At 39.8% G+C, this 15,611-nt stretch overlaps 1 protein-coding gene across 3 annotated transcripts in view; it reads left to right on the forward strand.

The window, feature by feature from the left end:
* Positions 1-15,611, forward strand: part of CREBRF (CREB3 regulatory factor) — a 52,472-nt gene that overhangs the window by 5,258 nt on the left and 31,603 nt on the right. For 2 of the 3 annotated variants that reach the window (XM_074313903.1, XM_019741404.2), the window contains exons 2-3: positions 11,802-11,999; positions 14,423-14,548. In XM_074313903.1, the coding sequence (XP_074170004.1) occupies positions 11,991-11,999; positions 14,423-14,548 (135 nt within the window). In that variant the 5' untranslated portion in view covers positions 11,802-11,990. Of the gene's footprint in view, positions 1-3,602; positions 3,844-11,801; positions 12,000-14,422; positions 14,549-15,611 lie in introns of all 3 variants that reach the window. The other variant, XM_074313904.1, reaches the window with a different exon arrangement.

Genomic DNA, 15,611 nt, shown 5'->3' on the forward strand with positions numbered 1-15,611 from the left:
TTGGGGAAGAACCAGGGGTAGGGTGGATGTACTCTTGTTCAAAAGATGCGCTTGTAGAATTCCCTTCAAACAGCAAGGCTCCTAGCGTCCTCCGTGTGTTGTGTAAGATGTGATGGCCTTGACAGTTTTTGGAACTGCTTTTTAGTAAGCGTTTTCCTTCTTACTATCGAATCCACTTTTGGAGCTGCCCGTAGACTAGTAGAGGAGACAGACATTGCAGCTCAACATTGTGATAATGTTTAGAACAACATGTTCTGAAAATATGGAAGAGGGACTACTAACTGCCTGGGAAAGTTGGAGAAGCTCCACAGAAAAGGTGGCATTTGAATTGGGTTTTGAAGACCAGTGAAGGAAGCATTCTCGTTAAGTCCAGGAGGTATAAAAAGTGTGCAAAGCGTGTGGGATGGGGTTGGGTGTGAGAGGGCTTCACCTAAGGGGGTGGGGGACTGGGGGTGGGAAGGAGCAGATGGACGCGCGGGAGGAGACTACTTTGCGAGATTTAGGAGGAAAGAACTTTCTTTCTCCTTATCCGCTAATTCTCCTGGGCCTGCCGTCAAGTCTCTGGGCTCTTTTCTCTGTAGCTCTGACTTTGGTTGGTCTTTTTCCCCAGTTTTTACGTTTACTTTTAATCCCTCAGGTTCTGACACGCTTCCCTTCTCTCTTCTAATCTGTCGGTACCAAGGTACCTTTGATTCTGACCCAGTGTGCCCCTAGTCTTTATTTCACCTCCTCGTCTTCATTCCACCTTTATTCCCTTGAGTGCCTTTTCCCCTTTTTGATTCTTCCTTTTCCTTTTGCTTTATTTAAAAACAAAACTTCTTTCACACTATCTGCTGCTTTTGCGTATGAACAACAATATATGTCTGAGGTGAGTCCCTCTTGGGAAATCTTGTAGGATCAACTTGTCTTTGATACCTATTCAAATACTAATTATCCATCTCTATCCATCTCTTTCCTTTTATGAAGCATTTTCCTTTGTATTCAGAGATGCTACTTCTCATAAAGACAGTGCAGAATGTGACTGCTTATATACCGTGTTTTCTGCTTCTTATGCACCTTAAAATGGTTCTATGATGAGATCAATTCAAAGCTCACCTCTTCCTGAAGCTTTCCCAGACTTTCCCAGGTGGAGATGGTTAGACTCTTCTCAGTGGTTTTATAGAATTTTTCTAAACAACGTCTTTTTAAAAGCAGCTTTATTGAGGTATAATTTACATAAAATGTACCCAATTTTCAGTTGTGACACATATATGCAGTCATCTAACCATCTCTGCAGTCATGATATGGAGCATTTCCATCACTGCGAAAAGTTTCCTCATGCTGCTCTTCACCCCTGGCCCCGAGTTTTCAAATTTTACTCTCTATGCCTATGGTTTTGTCTTTTTTGGAATTTCATATAAATGCAGTCATAGGATGTGTTGTCTTTTGAGTCTGGCTGCTTTTACTTAATGCTTTTGAGATTTATTCACGTCTTTTTGAGTAACAGTTGAATACTTGTTATTGTATAGACGTACCACAATTTGTCCATTGGATATTTGGGTTGCTTCCAGATTTTAGGCTGTTGTGAACAAAGCAGGTATAAACTTCATGTACAGGTCTTTTAAATATCTCTTTTAACGTTAACTACCTTTTATTTGGAGGTCAAGTTGCAGAATGGTTAAGAGTGCAAGTCCTGGAGTTAGCTATATTCCCAAACTTTTTGCTAGCTCTGTGGTTTTGAGAATCTCTAAGCTTAGATTCCCCATCTGTAAAATGGGACTGGCTGGAGATTGGAGCAAGCTGGAGAGCACAGTCCAGTTTAAAGGGATAACTCGGATTTCAATTGAAGTGATTTTGTTGGGAATCTGTATCCAGTGTTGTTACATCTAATTTTTTTTCCCCTAAGAGAGTGGCATTTGATAACAGGATTAAGAAACTTTATATGAAATTTCCAATTTAAATGCTGACAATTAAAATTTATTTTTTGGAAACATTAACGTGCTGAAAAAAACCCATATGTAGGCATTGATTTGTGGCTGCAGTACAGTTTGAGACTTTTGCTTTAAATCTTAAATCAGCTAATTTTGTCTTTTTGTTTTAAAATATATGTACGCCTGGTAGAGTGAACTTGTTAGGACTGTGTCTTATATATTAGCATAATAATTTGCTGGTTGTCCAAACTCCCAAGTTAAAAATGTATGAGTTACTGTAAATGAATTTTATTCTTTCCTCAGATTGGAGGGATATAAGAATTCTGAGTGTCTGATAGGAGGGTCGGACCAGGTTCTTGTTACACTTTGTACTTGTCTGATAGCTGCTGATTCTATTCAAAGCTGTGTTTTCCCAGCAGTTGAAATAGTCAGCTTCCTTTGTTTGATTTATTCAGAACCCTATTGAGACAAGTATGGCATAGATTAAACTGCATGTATGTTTATTAGAAACTGTAAGGTATTGTAGATATAAAGATAAATTTTCTATAGGTCCATTCCCTGAGTTGCCCAAAATCTATGGTGACTATAAACTATATATATAGTATAACTATAAAAAGAGATAAATCGTGTGTAATTGTTTGAACAATAAGCGCAGTAATCTCTCTGAGGAAGCCCTTTCCCCTATAATGTATCTGCCGATTCTTTATGGTGATACTGGTTTGCAGCTTTGTGAATTACTTTGTGAACCCAAAGATCCTTTTGTTGATTAAACCAGCATAATTGACGTTCACCCTCATAAAGCCAGGGCAAGGGTGTTAAATGACCTGTGTTGCCTGCGTATCCCTTATTCACCCTCGTTCCAGGCAGTTGGGTTTTTGTGATAATTAAGTGTGGAATTTAGACAATCTGAGATTGAGTTGAGTTTGGGTTCATAACTTCAGTTAGCAGCAACAACCCAGGAAAATCTTATACCAAGGAAGGAATCTGAAAATAAAATCAGCCACTACTTATTGTCTGTTTAGTGCCAGAGCTAGACACTTTACGTATTATCGTGAAGCACAATATTCTTGCAAAGTAAGAAGGGGAATTCCTGTATTTACAAATAAAAGAAGGCAAGGGCGAATCTGGAATGAAGTTCCAAATATTCAATGATAAAGGAAAACCTTTTATCTTGAATCTAGAGTTTGCTTCTCATAGAGGAAGCCTTTTAGGAGGATTAGAATCACAGAGGCAGCCAGCCTTTCTCAGTGTTGAAAGACATGACCTCAAAACTATATTCATCATCTCTCTGTGCTGTAACCTCTGTACCAGCTGTTCTGTAGTCTGGTGCCCATTTCACAGAGTAGGAAGGAATTGGAAGGGAATTTCAAAATTGTCTCTACATTCATGCTACTTTTTTTTTTTTTTTTTTTTAAAGATTTTATTGGGGAAGGGGAACAGGACTTTTATTGGGGAACAGTGTGTACTTCCAGGCCTTTTTTCCACGTCAAGTTGTTGTCCTTTCAGTCTTAGTTGTGGAGGGTGCAGCTCAGCTCCAGATCCAGTTGCTTTTTCTAGTTGCAGGGGGCACAGCCCACCATCCCTTGCGGGAGTCAAACCGGTAACCTTGTTGTTGAGAGGACACACTCCAAACAACTGAGCCATCCAGGAGCTCAGCAGCAGCTCAGCTCAAGGTGCCGTGTTCAATCTTAGTTGCAGGGGGCACAGCCCACCATCCTTTGCGGGACTCGAGGAATCGAACTGACAACCTTGTGGTTGAGAGCCCACTGGCCCATGTGGGATTCGAACCGGCAGCCTTCGGAGTTAGGAGCATGGAGCTCTAACCGCCTGAGCCACCGGGCCGGCCCCATTCATGCTACTTTTGAGAAGTGTCAAATCTGAGAAAGGAGGGAGGAGAAGAGCCCAGATCCTTCATAACAGAACCAAAGTTAGGGTATGTCCTGTGATGGGTATTTGCCTGGAATCTTGTTGTGTGGCCCAAGTGTGGTCTTTCCTTCAACACTGTCTGCTTTTATGCTGCTGCTGAACAACTCAGAAAATGAAATGATTCTTTAAAACTCCAACCTCAACTTGTATTACATATTTTGTTTTAATTAAAAGTGTGTGTGTGGGGGGGAGGGAGGGATGGAAGGGGGGGAGGAGAGAGAGAGAGAGAGAGAGAGAGAGAGAGACACCAGAGTAACATATCAGTCCCGTGCCTGGGTTCAGTTGGTTTAAATAAGTTTTAATCCTTGTCCTTTCTCTGCCATCTCCTCCCTAAACAAGAATTATCTCAGGTCTTTAAAAGTAACTGAACTTCAAACAGCACTCTTCCTGGAAATTTAGAAGAAAATTCAGGAGTACGGTTTTAAATATTTTTGCCATATGATACTACAGTGGTTCAAGACAAATTATCAAGCTACTGCACGATACTCAGAGCACGTAAAAGATGCTCAATAAATATATATTAAATGACTGACTTCTGTGTAATGTCCTCTTTGTGTATGAAGAACCTCACACCCCATCTCCTTATTCAGAAGGGCCTGTGATCTTGAGATTTCTCGTTCATTGTCAGTCAGCTTTGTCTGGATGTGTGTGCTGGGCAAGGCGTTGCTTTTGGCGTGCACTGTGGTGAAATAGACATGAGGTGTAATGATCATTCTCGGAGGTTTTACAATCTGGCAGTGGAGGCCAGGGGTTGGGGAGGATGAGGAAGAAGGAAAACGTTGTGAGCAAAGGCATACAAGGCCAGAGTCTCGCTGTTGGAGCTCCTTAGTGGAGCGGAGGGGAATTGAAAGTCCCTCACGGATTTGGGGGAAATTGAAAGATCAAGCAAATATTAGTGTTATAGAAGAGTAATGGAAGATGGGGTTGGAGAGATAGTTTCATTGTGTCTGAGTATCTTGAGCATTATCCAAGAGATGCTTTGGAGTTGCTGCAAACTTAGGAACACAGTGCTGATATGATGTGGTGGTTTAGGGAGAATAATTTATAATGGGGCAGAAGAACTGGAGAGGGAGAGGCTGGAGGCAGGAAAATCTGTAGGCAAATATTGGAATGGTAAACATAAAATGATGAGGTCCAAGTAAGGTTGAGAAAGTGGGAAGGGCCAAGTCAAACAGATGCCTGTGTGCTCACTACAAGGGAGGCTGTCAGTTGATCTGTGTTACAGAGAACAGGCATGATTTAAACTTGAGTGGGGAGGATGAGGAAAAGAGTCCGGGCTAAGATCAGTGTTCCACCCTGGATGTCTGAGAGCGATGGTACTACTGCAGAACAGCAAATGTTGGGATGGGGAGGTGGCATGTGAGCGAACATGGAAACACCTGTGTCTCAGATGAGAGAGTTCGTGCTTGCGTGTTTAGGATGAAAATGCAGATTTGGATGTCCTCTAGAAATGGTCTTTGAGGCACTGAGGGTGGAGATGGTGTCTGATGATAAGTTGGAATAGAGGCATCCTTTTACTGAATGACCTTGGACAAATCTCTTATCCTTGCTGAACTTCTTTTACTAATATAAAAACGGTTGGACAAAGGGTGGGGAGTTGTAATGATGCTAATACTTCCCTTGACTACTTCACCAAGTTGTTTTATGAAAGGACAGGGTGTAGCAATATGCTTTGTGATCTGTAAACAGCTACACAAATATAAAGTGAATATTTTGTTGCCAGTGGTAACCAAGTGTGGCTGGGGTTAGAAATGCATTCTTTGCTTCTGTCTAAAATTGTCCCATGCTCTTATTCTTGTGCCCTGAACAACTTAATTGGCGGGTGTCAAGGCTGCAGAAAGCCCCTGATATCTTGTAGTTGATAGTTTTCAGAAATAAAAAGTAGCTCTTCCCATTCAACTCACATTGATCCAAAAACCTGCTTTAATGGTCTTCCTTATTGGTTCCCGAAGTGTTTTAATTAAGCTCCCATATGTTGTTTCTGTAGCCCAAAGATTAAAGTTGGGTGAAACCTTTGGAAAGGAATTGAATAAAATTGTGAGCTGTCTTATGTGTTCTTCCAAGAGAGCATTCCAAGAAGAGATCACTTTTGAGATTTAGTATCTTTTCTTAGCTCCTCTGGGTTCTCAGTAAAATGTGGTTTCAATTACTTTAATTTTTGTGGCAAACCTAGCTCATCCCCCATATTCTGTAAACTCTTGTAGTGTGAGGATAAAAGGAGACTATTGCATTGACCCAGGGACAGAGTTCACTGTGTGGTATGGCGGAAGGAGCACTGCTGTTACAAGGTCATGCATGGTAAGTACTGCTTGGCTAGGAAAATGCCCATTCCTCTCCCAATCTGAGGGAAAAGATAGGTTTTCGCCCTCATTTCTCTCCTCTTTCCTTTATCTTCCCTCCTTAAAGACCAGCAGCATTAGGATTTAGAAAATAAATAGTGGGGATCTTGTGCTAATAATTCCTCACATAAACTATCACCATCTAGTTTCACGTTTACTTGCCTGTTTTCTAAATTTTGGAGTTCGGAGAACTGCTGTTGAAGGGTAGAGAATAGCTATTCACCGGCAGTTGTAGTCACAGGGTTTATATTACATAACACAGGGAGAACATGGCCTCACCTTTCCTCCAGTGTGTTCTTTGCATAGGCAGCCTCTGCTTCCTCAGTGGTGTGGAGATTTGGGGCTCTCTGGTTTCTGCTGCACCATAAAACAGGTAGTGGCTAGATTTAGTAATCATTGGAAGGACTGTTCAGCTTGTCTTTTGCTGAATAGTTTTCAGAAGGAGAGGACTTATTGAGTGGGACATATGAAGTGTAGCAGAATGGATGGAATCTGTGGTGGGTGGGTCTGGTCTGCTGAGGAGTCTTGCCAAACTAGGGGGTCTCCTGGGGTATACGCATGGGATATACTTTGAAATGACCAAGTCACTGGTCCTTCCTTTCTCCCTCTATCTCCCCTTTCTCTCCCCTCTCTTCCCTTTCTTTCAACTTTAGTTGGGGATTAAGCCTCAAAAGAAATGATTTATTTAAATTAGGGGTCAGGGCAGTTACTACCTCATTGTGGATCTGGTACAGTTTAAAGACAATGTGAAATGATGAGCGTGAACCAGCAAAGGTCAGGAAAGAGCAAAATAAACCACGATATATTAATTATGTAACAGTATAAATGTGTTGGCATTTCTTACCACAAACAAATTTTTTAAAATATTTTTAATTTTGGTAAAATAAACATAAAATTTTCCACTTAAACCATTTTTAAGTGTACAATTCAGTGGCATTAATTGCCGTGGCAGTCTTGTGTAACTATCACCACTGTCTATTTCTAGAACATTCTCATCATCACAAATAGAAACTCTGTATCCATTAAACACTAACTCTCCCAGCCTCTGGTAACCTCTATTCTACTTTCTATCTTTCTGAATTTGCCTATTCTGGCACCTCCTGTAAGTGGACTCATATAATATTTGTCCTTTTGTGTCTGGTTTATTTCACTTAGCATAATGTTTTCAAGGTTCATCCATGATGTATCATGTATCAGAATTTTATTTTTATGGCCGAATAATATTTTGTTGTGTGTATGTACCACATTTTGTTTTTGTATTCATCTGTTGATGGCCACTAGGGTTGTTTATACCTTTTGGCTCTTGTGAATAATGCTGGACGTGGGTGTACATGTATCTGTTTAAGTCCCTGCTTTCAGTTATTTTGGGTGCATATCCAGACAGGTTTTGCTGGATCATAGTACTAAGTTTGTGCTAAAGTAATTGCGGTTTAAAAGGTTGAAAATAATTGCAAAAACCACAATTAGTTTTGCATCAACCTAATAGTAAGTCTGTGTAACTTTCTGAGGAATGGCTACACTGTTTCCCAGCTGCACTATTTTACATTCCAACCAGCAATGCACAAGGGTTCCAATTTTTCCATATCCTCACCAACACTTGTTATTTTTCATTTTTTTGGATAATAACCATCCTGATGGTGTGTAAAAATGCTTTGAGCATCTCCTCTGATGCATGTTGGATGACTCTGAGTGCTGCTTACCATTGTGAGGGACCAGTTCCCTCGAGTTACTGAGAGAGCAGGGCCTAAGCCAAGGCCAGGTGAAGCAGGAGCTGTGAGGATTGCAACCGTCAGGTACAGTACCTGCTATTCCTAAGATATTTACATTTATAAAGAGGTTTCTGTTTCTCTTCTTGTCAACCTTTTTCTGTAGTGGACTCTCAGGGATCAGAAGAAACTCTCAGATTCAAAAGCGCACAATTGAGTAGCGCTTGGAGGTGTGTGAGCTGCCTGGGGCACACCAGTCAGCTCGTGGGTTTGGCTTTGAACGTTTGGATTAATGATTTGAGCAGTCCCAGAGGGGAGCCTTTGTAAGAAGGTCTTTGACCTTATCATCTGTCTTTACCTCTTGCCTTGCCTGATGTGCATAGTAAGCCTCTACATTCTTTCAAACGGAGAACCAAGAAAACTAGGAGGGCCCGGTGGAAATGGCTGTGAAAGCGATTGAAGGAAGTTCTGGTGTCTTCAAGTGGTGCCATTGCTGCTTATCAATCAATCCTTTGCCCCGTCTCACTGCTTCAGAGCTGGTTCTCTTACCAGAGTGTCTTCCTGTGCCTACGAGCTATTCAGTAGTTTTGAAGGAGCCCTGATAGAAAATCCATTGGTAAAGATTATTTCTTTCTGATGGACCACAGTCTTCTCTCCCTTGAGAAACAAAACTGGTGGGAACTGGTGAGCCAGAGCTGTGAATAAAAGGAAGTAAGGGGAAATAATTTAGCCTTTCCCCTAGTTTTTTTGTTTGTTTTTGTTTTGTTTTGGTAAGAAACACTAGTCTTGAGGTCAGCTTGAGGGCAGAGTGGAGGATTTTATGATCAAATAAGTTTGGGAAATGACATGTTTTATTCATCTCTTGGTGATCTGTAATGCGCCTTACACCTTAAAGTTTCCAAGAAGTCCTGCATAAATGCAGTATAACAGTTTTGTTTAATACAGCGTTTTCCAAACGTCAACAACCCTTTTTGTGAATAACCGTCTAACATTCCTTGGAGCCAATATTCCTCAGGTCACACAGTAGGAAATTAGATTATTGCTATTTATGTACGTTAGTATCAAAGCTTTGAGGAAAAGAGGAATATTCGGGAGCCCAAAGAAGTGTGAAGGCACCCTGAAAAGCAAGTCCTTACACCTTCCTCAGGTTCCTCAGCCATCTAAGCACTAACGTACCCTTGTGGATGGCTCCCTGGTATAGGGGATAGTTTCGGAGCCGTGTATCTTATGGAAGAGTCCGGGTAATGGTAATTGCTGTAGAAGCCTTTATTTAGTTATGTTTTCTTCCACTTTCAGGTGGGGGATTTTGTTGTTCATGGTTGTTTCTCAATATATGTTTGGAATGGTACCTATATGTTTGGAATGGTACCGAGCAAGCATTTCTGGGAAATGGGTGCAAAACGGGGATGAAGATACTTTGTTGTGAATTTGGGTCACTAGTTTTAGAGACCAGAAGAGTTTATTTATCAATGAAAAGAGATCCCACTGCTTAGGGGGTAGAGTTGGCCCTCCCCCATTTATGTTCACTGCTCCCTGAGACCCTAGAAGAAACTGAGGACCTTGAACTATCCCAGGCGAATGAGCTCAACCCTTTACATGGTGGAGACCCTCTCTTGGGAATGGGTGTCTTTAAAACATTCAGCCTCGCTGCCAATAGCTGTCACAGATGTTGAGTGTCTGAGCTGGACTAGTTATGGGACAGAAGAAAGCATTGGCAAAATATGTCTGTTGATAACAATCACCTTTCAGATTTATTACTGAACCCTAATTTAATATCTCATTTAATTCTCATAACATTCCTATTACATAGTTAAGGGAGAATAATTATAATCCCTCAGTCTGGGAGCTACGGCAAAAATTTAAGTAACTTGCTCCAGTTCATAAGTCTGTTTAGTTTTAATTATGGGATCAAAACTGGAATCCAGGTCTCCTGTCTCTCAAATAAGTGTTCTTTTTGCTAACTGCATTGACTGAAGTTTGCTTTGAGGCCAAGTGTCTAAATACAATTTTAAATAAATATTTATATTTGTGTGGAAGTGTTCTGGCGTGGAAAATTTGGTAGCCAGAGAAATGAGAAGAATGAGGCTTAGAAAGGTTGGCCCACCCAATGTTGTACTCGTATAGTTTTCAAGTGAGAGCTACAACTAGCTTTTCGGCTTTTTTGTTTGTTTGTTCAGTATTTTCCTGATAAACCAAATTGTTGGTAGATGGTATCTTTAGTGGATTCAAATAGATAGATGTTGAGTAGAACTCAATCTCTTTGAGTCCTCAACCTTGTTGCCAGTAAGGGTCAGTTTTAGGTTTTACAGAGAAGCAAACTTTTTCCCCAGATCCAGGTTATAGACCAGACTTACACTGGGACACTTTGTTGAATGCATCGCTTGAATCATATACCTTTTTGGGCTCTAAGTACTAGGTCTAGGAAAGGCAGCTGACCTTGTTTGTCACGGAATCAGAGGAAGAGTGAGTCAGGACTGAGACTAGATATCAGCAGTAGGACCAAGGCATGAGGCCACATCAGGAGCAGCTCGGCCAGAGCTGGTGTCAATCCACTTAGATGGTAGCAGTAGTTAATTCTGTTTCTAGGCCCAGGCTGGGCCCTTGATGATGGTGTTTCCTAGGCTAGAACAGAGAGCTCGGAATGACAACCCACCAGAGGGGAAAGCCCAGTGAAGATCCAGGAAATACAAATGGGCGTCAGTTTATTAATCTAATTAAGTGGAACAATGATCGCATCCCTTGTTGACTATCGCTTACATGTTCAGCAAGGGATCTTTGAAATTGAAATAATGTGCCACTCTAACCTTCTAGCCCAGAGAATGTGTTGACTACAGAAGGCAACTCAGCTCAAATTGACTCTTCACATGTTGAATAGAGCTCTTTATATTTGTGTGGAAGTGTTCTGGCGTGGAGAAATGATACTGGACATGGACTGAATGAGAGCAAGGAGGTCAGTGTAGGCAGTGGTTCTCAGCTTTTAGAGAGGGTCCGAGTCACCTAGAGGGCTTTGTTAAAACACACAGCTGGGCCCCACTCCCGGAGTTTTTGCTTTAGTAGGTCTGGGCTGGGGCTCAAGCTTTTGTACTTCTAACAGATTTCCAGGTTCATGCTGACGCTGCTGGTCCTGGGATCACACTTTGAGGACCACTGATCTATGAAAAGATGATGAAATGGATATAGCTATTTAGTTTCTATTAAGGCCTTCACAGAGGAGGGAAAAGGGAGCTAACATGTAAGTCTCTCCCACAGTCAAGACCTTGTGCCAAGTGATTTGCAATCATTGTTTAATTCAACCCTTAAAACCACTGCAAAGCAGTCTTTATTCTTCTTTCCCCCTCAGCGTACACGTTTAAAAACTTACTGGGATAATTCTTACTTCAAGGACAGCTTTCACTTATAACTCAAAGAATAATGTGTATACCATTACAAATATGATTTTGTCTAATGTAGAGGACATGTTAAATTCCGTCATTCACCACTATGTGTTCATCGCTCTTGTAGCTTTATGAGTAATTTAAGATGTTGATTAATTTAGCAGTAATGATTACACAATAGATGGAATTAAATGTTGAGACATTGTTCTCTTATATGCAACATAAAGTAAATGGGAGCTTTACTTTAACATTAAGTATAACACATCTTTCAGATCACAGGAAAAATGGGCTTGTTAATTTTTCCGGGTTTTTTGTTTGTTTGTTTTTTTAACGTGGCACATTGCTTATTGACCAATCCTGTTTTAGAAATAAATAAAGGAAAAAATGGTGAATTATAGAATAGTTGGTGCTAGGACCAAACACTTGATATTGTAATCACTTGAGTTTGTACTTCTTTAAAGTAGTCTTTGTTAATGTTTGTTTTTTGAAAGGTCAGCTTGTTTTTAATGGTTTTCATTGAAGTTACTTTGTGTTTTTGTTCCACAGATTCACACAGAATTATTTAAAAAAATAAAGCAGTGATCCAAGCAGTTGAATTGAAGGCGTTCTGGGGAAACCTGCCTCTGATTGTGAAAATCATCTTTGGTCTTGAAATTAAAAGTAAAGCTGGAAAGGAATTTACAAACGAGAAAAAAAAGAAGTTTGGGATCGGACTCACAGGATCTGGGCTTGGAAATGCCTCAGGTAAATCATACGGAGTAGGTGCAAGGCGTTACATTTTCCCACCACAGAAAGTCAATACCATTGGTTCTGTAAGTTCCCTGATTTTTTTTTATTAGTTTCAGGTGTACAAACAATTGAATAGTTAGAGATTTATATCCCACACAAAGTGATAACCACCCACGGCCCCAATCTACTACCCCTGTGACATCATATATAGCTGTTACAATTGCTGTGGCTGTATGTATATTAAATTATAGTTGTTCAGTATTATTCAGCTTCAGCTTCAGGTGTACAGAGCAGTGGTCAGGCATCTACACCGTCCATGAAATGGTCTTACTAATAAGACAAGTGCCCATCTGACACCCTATAGAATGTTTACAACATTATTGATTATATTCGAAAAAATATATGCACCCCTATGTTTATTGCAGTTCTCTGATTCTTAACACAATTTGACATACTGCCTTTTTAAGACATCTTACTTCAGATTTCAGGTAGTTTTGAATACATACCCTTCCTTCCACTGCTTCTGTTTCCTCCTCTGCTACAGTTTTACGTTTAATGAGCTTGATACAGGGAACACGGTAAATGAAAAGTTGGTTAAAAAGTGGACAGATCTGCTGACTTTATAAGGGCTAAACCAACTCCCCTGAAAATTAATCTGCCACACAAACTCTATTTCCATCTTCTCATTTTCTTCTTATTTCCCAATAGTTCCTTTCCGTTCATGCTTGTTGAATTTAAAAGTAATTAAGAAGAAATGGTGAGGGAGTTCAGCCTCTGTCTTTCATACACGTACACATATACCCAAACACACACGTCTATACCTCCCACGAAACATGTCTTATTAATGATTATGTCTGTTTATACTGCTACTTTGAATTGATCAGTTCTGCTTTGAGGCAATCACTGAAACAATAAATGAAGCCCTATTAGTCCCCACTTTGCAAGAAGTTCGTCCCAAACTTCTTCCCTTCCTCCTCCAGTGGTTACCTCTTAACCCCTCATCTCTTTGTGGTCAGGGCTGGGGAGAAATCTAGAAATAGTGAGAGGACAGGGATTCTTAGGTGGCTTTATGTCAGGCTAGGCAGAATTATGTAGTGAGCGCAGGAAATCAGCAACTTGATGGAACTGTCTGGTGACTTGGAGGCAGGCAGCAGAGGCAAAGAAAGGGGATTTGCTAGCTGCTATTAAAAAGACAGGTGGCCTACCTCCACCCCAAACTCCCTGCCAAGTGGACTACACATACTCATTTAGCGTTCTTTCCTGTTCAGGGTTTAATTTGCTATTTTAAAAAAATTGGAAAAAACATTCAGTTACAGTTGACATATAATACTACATTAGTTTCAGGTGTGCAACATAGTCATTAGACATTTATAATTTTCTGTTTACTGATACTTGAATGTAGGGCTATAAAACACCTATTTTGAGCTTGCAGCCTGGTAGTGTTGGAGAAAATCAGAGAAAGAAAAGAATGAAATAGAATAAAAAAACAAACAAACATGATATGAGAGTGTGTGTGATAGTCTGTGGTAGGTAGAAGGTATATGAATAGAAAAATACAAGCACATAGACTAATGCCATTTTTTAAAGTTTTGGCAGAAACTTGCAGAAGAACAAAAAGGCAAAGAAAGGATTTTTATTCTTTCCCATCTTCTTTTTTCGTGCGAGTTGGATTTCACAGCAAGGCCGTTCCCTGTTTGGGCCACTTTAGTTAGGAGTGTGAGCCCCACCTTCACTCTGGAGTGATTTGTAGAGATGTTGAAATGGAAAAGGGGGATGGAGTAAGTCTGGGTGCCGAGTCTGTTTCCCTTTCTTATTTATTATAGAATGAATTGTACCCTTGTCAGGGATCAGGATTAAGGCTCCTGAGCTCACGCCCAAGTTTCTGGTCTCACCCAGGGGATTTGTGCTATTTGGCTGATCCTATCTCCACCGCATTCCTGGAGGCATTTGTTGGACTAGAGATGCCCAAATTGTCTTCCAGCTTGTTTTGGGAAATAAGACAATGGACTCACTTAGGAGTACAGAGTCAGACTGACCTGCTTCCTTTGTGAAACCCAAGAAATTCTCCACTTCAGAGAATTAGAAAAGAGAGTGTAGTTAGAGATGGATTTGAAGAGTGTATATATATCTCCAAATAAAAGTACTGATTAGTGTATATGCTGACTCTGGTGGTTAAATAAGCTTTAGTTTTTAGAAATTAGGTGTTTGTTATTAACATTTGGCACTCTATTTCTTTTTCTATGTTTAAGCATCTTATTTTCCTAATATAAGTCCACCCTTTAATGCTAGTTAAATCTCTTAAATGTACTAAACAATAGAAAAAACATGGAATTGTTTTCTGAAAATAATGTTAGTAGACATGGGGGTGGGACATACATGTAATCAGTTGGTCTTGAAGTAGTCATTAATGTTCTGAAATTCACACCATTCTGTTGTAGCCCAGTGTAAGCGGGATGGATCCGCCTTTTGGGGACGCCTTTCGAAGCCACACATTTTCGGAACAGACTCTGATGAGCACAGATCTCTTAGCAAACAGTTCAGATCCAGATTTCATGTATGAACTGGTAAGTAACATTTTCCTGGATTCTGCTTTGATTTGGGGTTAAAGGGTTGTGGTAGAGTTTTTATTTATAAATGACTGAAAGCAAAAAGGATGTGATTAGCACAGATTTGGTTCTTGTGACTGTCAGTCTAATGATTTTAGAAGGATGTACGAACCCATTGAAAATAGTAAAAGGAAAGGTTATCTAAGTATCTTTAAGTCTGGTTTTTCATGATGAGGATGGGAAGCTGTCTTTTTTAATATGCCTAATGCTAAAGGACTTTTCAACGGAAAAATTTAGGATGATAACATTGAGCAAGGCACATGACACAGAATGTGAGACAAATACAGCAATTTTAAAGCAATACCTAGATATACTTATCGTTTGTTCTGGAGGTAAATAGACACTTAAAGTTCCTAAGAGAAACATTTAAAAAATAATTGTAATTAACATACAACTTAAGCAACACAGAAGCATATAAAAACTGGACAACTAAGAACACAACAAATTGGTTAATTTACTATCATTGAATGGTATACTTAATATAGGTGAATTTTATGGTATATAAAGTATACTTCAATAAAGCTGTTAATACACACACACACAAATACAAGCAAAAACAAAAACAAAACAAAGAACCCTAAAGTAATACAACAATGAAAACAACAAAAACAAACTGGGAAGCTGAAAACTTCCTTATTTTCTTCCTGAGCTTCCACCCTCCAAACCTTCTCTCCAAGGGTAACTGCTACTGACAGAGTTTTTCTATGTGTATGTAATCATATGAATATTTTTAATAGGATGGCATATTTATAGGTACAGTATTCTATAACCTTTTTTAATCTAAAATACATGGTAAGCAGCCTTTCATGTTAGTACATTAGAGCCTAACTGCATTCTTTTTAGTGGCTACATAGTCTTACTCACATTTTAAAAATTACATCTCTACTCATGAGTATTTTATTCCCTATGGCCAAGAGTTGTTACAAGGTCTTACCAAAGGTCTTACCCTTACAAGGTCTTAACAAAGGTCTTACCCTATAGAGAGTTCCAAGTCTCTCTATATATATTTAAGTTTTCTCAA

Source organism: Rhinolophus sinicus, linkage group LG10 (assembly GCF_036562045.2).
Source record: "Rhinolophus sinicus isolate RSC01 linkage group LG10, ASM3656204v1, whole genome shotgun sequence".
Lineage (NCBI taxonomy): Eukaryota > Metazoa > Chordata > Mammalia > Chiroptera > Rhinolophidae > Rhinolophus > Rhinolophus sinicus.